General features: G+C 19.8%; 2 protein-coding genes across 2 annotated transcripts in view; one reads left to right on the forward strand and one right to left on the reverse strand.

Annotated features, from left to right (window-relative positions):
* Positions 1–1,916: 1,916 nt before the first annotated feature.
* Positions 1,917–3,031, reverse strand: DICPUDRAFT_78107 (uncharacterized protein; the record flags this gene model as incomplete). Its single annotated transcript, XM_003287204.1, has 4 exons — positions 1,917–2,227; positions 2,293–2,502; positions 2,577–2,786; positions 2,881–3,031. 4 exons carry the CDS (start codon positions 3,029–3,031, stop codon positions 1,917–1,919), a joined length of 882 nt encoding a protein of 293 aa, XP_003287252.1.
* A 1,756-nt stretch (positions 3,032–4,787) lies between these two features.
* DICPUDRAFT_151340 (uncharacterized protein) overlaps positions 4,788–5,717 on the forward strand; it is a gene marked incomplete at both ends in the record, with an annotated part of 2,761 nt that continues 1,831 nt past the window's right edge. Inside the window, one exon of the mRNA XM_003287190.1 lies at positions 4,788–5,234. Coding sequence (XP_003287238.1) covers positions 4,788–5,234 — 447 coding nt within the window. The remainder of the gene's footprint in view (positions 5,235–5,717) is intronic.

Consider the following 5,717-nt stretch of genomic DNA (forward strand, 5'->3'; position numbering starts at 1 on the left):
GATATACAAATAAACTGTGAACTTTACTTGCATTACTTACATAATTATATTTACATAGATAATACATACCAATTTCTTTATACAAACTAACTGTAAATAAGCAAAAACAAAATTTAATATACTTTAATACATATTTTTTTATTTATAAAACTATTTTATTGTTTTGAAAAATGATATTGACTTTATTTTAAAGCTAATAACTTTTCTAAAAAGGTTTTAAATTTTAATCTTTTGCCCATAGCATTCATACCTAAGGAAATTAATTAAACATCATTTGGTAAACTGTCAGAAATAAAAACTAATGTTCTTCCATCTATTACACAACGTTCGAGAGTTGAAATGATTTCTATGGGAAATTTTAATGATGTTATCCATTCACTAACCTTTTTATTTGATCAATCATTAACAGTATCTTGAATCTTTGTTATACACTGTGTTGCTATTCATTGTTAAACAAAAGCTTATTCATGAGAATATTATTTTTGCTATTGTTGTTATTGTTGTAATTGTTATTACTATTATTATATTATACTTTCAATTAAAACTTCCATATGTTTTCATTGACTGAATACCATTTCCAAGATTATCAATAATTCATTATCTTATTGTTTAAACACTACAATCAGCACGATTGAATTATAGCACTCCATATCTGTATTTGCATATTGTTTAATAGGCTAGAATCTGCTTCTCTTTTTAAAAGAATGTTTAAAGGTAGTTTGTCTGTAAGTAGTTTGTGATGGATATCATTTCTAATCTTATATTAGTTTGTAAAAAAATTTTATCTATAAAAATGTGAGGAGTAAATTATTTTTTTAAATTAAAAAAAAATTAAATTTTATCAAAAATTTCAAAAAAAATATTTTTCAAAAAAAAAAAAAATTAAAAAAATAAACGAATAAAATAAATAAATCTAACTTCAAAAAGAAAATATATTAAGATTAATAATAAATAAAATAATCAGATATATAATAAAAAAATTAAAATAATATGTTTAATGTCCTATTTTTTGAAGAAAAAATTATTTATCACACCAATTTATTTTTGGGTATTTGTGTTTGTGGTAGTTGATTTGAGTGTTTTTCATTTATGGATTGACATAGCAGCAGTTTCGATAACTTCTTTTATTTATATACTAAGGTATTTATTATTACTGTTATTATTTTTTGTTAATAGGATTATTTATTGTTTATTTTTATTAATATTAATCTAACGACATGATTAGGTATTTAAATAAAAAATATTTGAATATTCATTATTATCTAATTTTAGATACAAATTTTTATTTGAAAGAGTTTGAAACACTCCTTATAAATTTTTTTTTTTTCTTCAAAAAAAAAAAGTCTTTTGATTAATCTATAAAAATCCAAATTTTTAAAAATCAAATTCCAAAATTTCATTTTTTCGCTTTTTTTCATATGTATAACATTTTATATTTGTAAATATATTATTTTTTATTTTTATTTCATAATTTATATATGGTTTTGTAGGAAATTATTTGTTGTGTTAATTTGTGTATCAGGTGTATTTTTTTTGATCAATTTAAAAAAAATAAAATTAAAAAAATAGAAAAAATAATAATCAAATCTTTTATTGCTTGTAAATATTTCATTTATTATTTTTATTATACATGAGAAATATGATTTAATTTATAATTATTTATTATATAAAGATGAACATGATATATATAAATTAAAAAAAAAAAAATATGAATCTAAAAAAAAAAAAATAAAAAAAAAAAAAAAAAAAAAAAAATAAAAATAAGAAAAGACAATGTTTTGTTTGTAATATCTTTATTTAAAATATTTTATCAATTATATAAATATGAGAATATAGAAAGTATTTTTATATATATGATTGAGCTTTAAAAAGATGGTGAATAGTTAAAATACAGGACTTCTGGATAAATAAAAAAATTAATTTTGATTTTGATTTTGATTTGAGGATGGACTTTTTGGGACTAAATTAACTTCTCTAATGCTATGTATGAAAATTTGTTTAAATTCTTCAAACTTCATGTGTTTTGATGTAATTGACATATAAAATGAATAGATATTGATGATATAAGACTTGATTAAACATGAAACAGCAAATATTCTCCAATTTTTAACATATCCATGAATACCACCTGAATATAGATATCTATTGTGAATATCTATTACATTGAACCATTTTTTATAAAAATCTGATACTAATGGAGGAGACGTTCTTAGAGATTGGGAAAGGTCTTCAAAAGCGAATCTTATTCATAGTTTTCATTTTCATAAAGTCTGGTAAGAGCTAAAATGTAACCTTCACATGTTAACTGGGCAGGAGCTGGTAAATTAAAATTTTGATGCAAGTTTTTGAGTTTAACCAATGAAAATGATTTTAAAGTATCTTTTTGGATTGCTTCTGATAATAATGAGTACGAATTGGGGTTGGTTGAATGAGATAATGGATCTATACCACAAATTGATATAACCATTCTCCTATTACTACTTGATCTTGAAACTCCTAAACCTAAACATTATTTCTTTAAAGTTGAATCATTTAATTTATAAAGATCCACTGCATCACTATATTATAACCTTTACTTTGATTAACTTCACAATTTTGAGTTTTAAAACCAGTTGTTGCAATTGATTTAAATGTAGGAAATTTTTCATCTCTTTCATCAATTTTACAGACTTTATAATAACCATCAAGTTCTATTGCAATCCAACTTTTATCATCTTTTAATGTATCTTCGAGCAATATGTTAATGTTGCTACTTGAGGAAATTGTTGCCAACCAACCTTTATTTACTATATGATTTAAATTATCTTTGGAAAAAATGCACTATCGCCACTAAATGAAATTTAAAATCTTTATACGTTCCTAATACGTGATCAACACTACTTGAGGGATTTATTTCATTATATAACTTGTTTAAAAACTCTATAATATATGGATATTTGAATTCTTTAAAAGAACCTCTTTTTGGTGATGATTCTGGGCTTTTTTTAGGGGATGACAAATGATGAATACGTTCTAAAAAGGTTCCAACCATATAACTTAAAAGACCATTTGCATGAGGTTTACTAGGTATACATATAATTGGAGATTTATTATTATCTTGAATATATATATTATTAAATAATGGAATGATATTAAAAAAATAATAATATAAATTGGTTTTTTATTTTTTTTTTTTTTTATTTTTTTTTTATTTTTTTTTTTTCATTTTGATTAAAAAAATTAATATTATACATTTGTTTAAATTTAATATTAGTATAAATAAATTAAATTTATTATTATCTACAAAACTATATAATATATATAATATAATTATCTCAAATAGAATATTTACACACACAAATATAAAAATAAAAAATGACCAAAAAATAAGAATTTTTTTTTATTTTTTTTTTTTCTAATAATTAAATAATTTAAACACATATAAACACAAAAAATAATTCTCTACAAAACTATATATTAATCATTAAATAAAAATAAAAAATAATATATTTACAAAAATAAATTATAATACATGAGAAAAAATGAAATTTTGGAATTTGATTTTTAAAAATTTGGATTTTTATAAAAAAAAAAAAAGTAATGATAAATTTTTAAAAACGCACCCTAACACCCCTTTGTTTTTTTCCGCCATCCTTTTTCTGACAACACTTTGGGAAACTTAGGTCATTTTACTAATTATTGCTATTATTATTTTTATTATTATTAAACTAAATTTTTAAAATCTTCTTTGAAAGATTCACACAAAAAAAAAAAGGGAAATAATGGTAATTCTCTTATTATTAACACTTTTATATTATTATTCCGTTTTTGAAGCCACTGTATATTCGATCACTCCCCGAAAAATCTTCAAAAAAAAAAAAAAAAAAATTAAAATAAAATTTTTTTTTTTTTATAATTTTTTTTTTTTTTAATTTTTTCAAAAATAAAAAAATACCTCTATTTTATTCAAGGGGTTTTCAAATATTTTAAAAAAAATAAAAAAAGCGGATAAGTGTGTGTTGCTCGTTTAACAGAAATGTTTACTTTTTTTTTTTAAAATATTATTTTTTTTTAATTTTAAATTTTTTATTTTTCACATAATTAATTCTTGGGGAACTGGTTTTTTTTTTTTTGTTTCTATTGAGTTGAAAGATAACAACATTCCCCATATCACTTTTTTTTTCTTGAAAGAATAAACAATCACATTATTTTTAGATTACCACTTCAATAATTACTAATAATAATAATAAAAAAAAAAAAACTAATTATTATATAATTTTTTTTTACATATTAATTTAATATGGACATGTTGTAGTTTTTTTTGTTTATTTGTTGTATAATGGGGGGTATGTTGCATTAATTACCAATTTCTTATATCGTATTAAACTTTAAATTTTTTTTTTTTTATATCATATTGAAATTTGTATAAAATTTATAATCAACCAAAAATAATTATTTAATATATAATAGTATATGTAATGTATTATTTTTTATGTACAGACCCAATATATTTACCCCCTCTACCCACAAATGTGTTTAAATTCATATTATTATTTATATTAAAACACAAGACAATAAAAATAAAAAACTTGATTCACACCCACTACCACTAATTTTATATTTATTCAATGTGTAATTTCTCTCATCCTAATAAAATAAAAGTTGTTCATTAATTTTTATTTTTTTATTGTAATAATTCAAAAAACTAATATATCACTAAATAAACTATTTCTATCAATATAATCATTATTTCTCTTGTTTATTAATTTTAAATAATAAAAGTAATAATAAATAAAATAATTTTTAAAATGAAAAATAAACAATTATTAAAAATAAAAGAATATAAAAAATCAAATAAATACTGGTCAGAAAAGTCTGAACTCAATGATGATTTAGAATATGAAAATGATAGTATATTTTTTTCAAAATCAAAATCATTGAAAAGAAAAAAAGAAAAGAGTAATGAAAACGATAATCTTCCAAAATTCAGTCCAGATAAGCCATATTATGAAATTTTTGTCGATGAAGTAGTCACTAAAACCATTTATGTAACTGATTATGACATTTGCTATTGTGATATAAATAAAAAATACTACTACAAAATTCCCCTTACTCTTGAAAAATTTTCAATAATAGATCTGTTTGATGCACCGGATGAGGAATTAGTACTAAAGCCACCCAAACCAACAACTCCAGTATCACCATCATCAACTGATAATAATTATAATCAAGATATTACAAAAAAAGAAGAGTATGTATATATTTAAAAATACTTATTTTTTATAAAAATATAATATATTAATAATAAAATTTTATAATAGTCCTAAAAATTAAACAAATTCTTTATAATTTGTAAAATAGATCTCAGACGTACAAAAGAAAATTCCTTTTCTATACAAAATTTAAATATTTCAATAAACATAAAAACCTATACAAAGTATATTGTTAATAATTATTTTTTTCATTTTTATTTTTATTTTTATTTTTATTTTTATTTTTATTTTTATTTTTATTTTTATTTTTATTGATTTATTTGTTAATTAGTTTTATTTATATATAAATATTGGTATAATATTTTGTATTTTCTTCAAAAAAAGGGGTGTCAATAAAGCATATGAAAATTTTGTATTTTTATAATTTGAGGTTAAAAAAGCAAAAAAAAAAAAAAGCGCATATTATAAAAATAGAAAAAATCGTTAAAAAAAGGGGGTGAAAAGAAAAAAATTATGAAAACACAT

This window comes from Dictyostelium purpureum (genome assembly GCF_000190715.1).
Source record: "Dictyostelium purpureum unplaced genomic scaffold DICPUscaffold_93, whole genome shotgun sequence".
In the NCBI taxonomy this organism is placed as follows: domain Eukaryota; phylum Evosea; class Eumycetozoa; order Dictyosteliales; family Dictyosteliaceae; genus Dictyostelium; species Dictyostelium purpureum.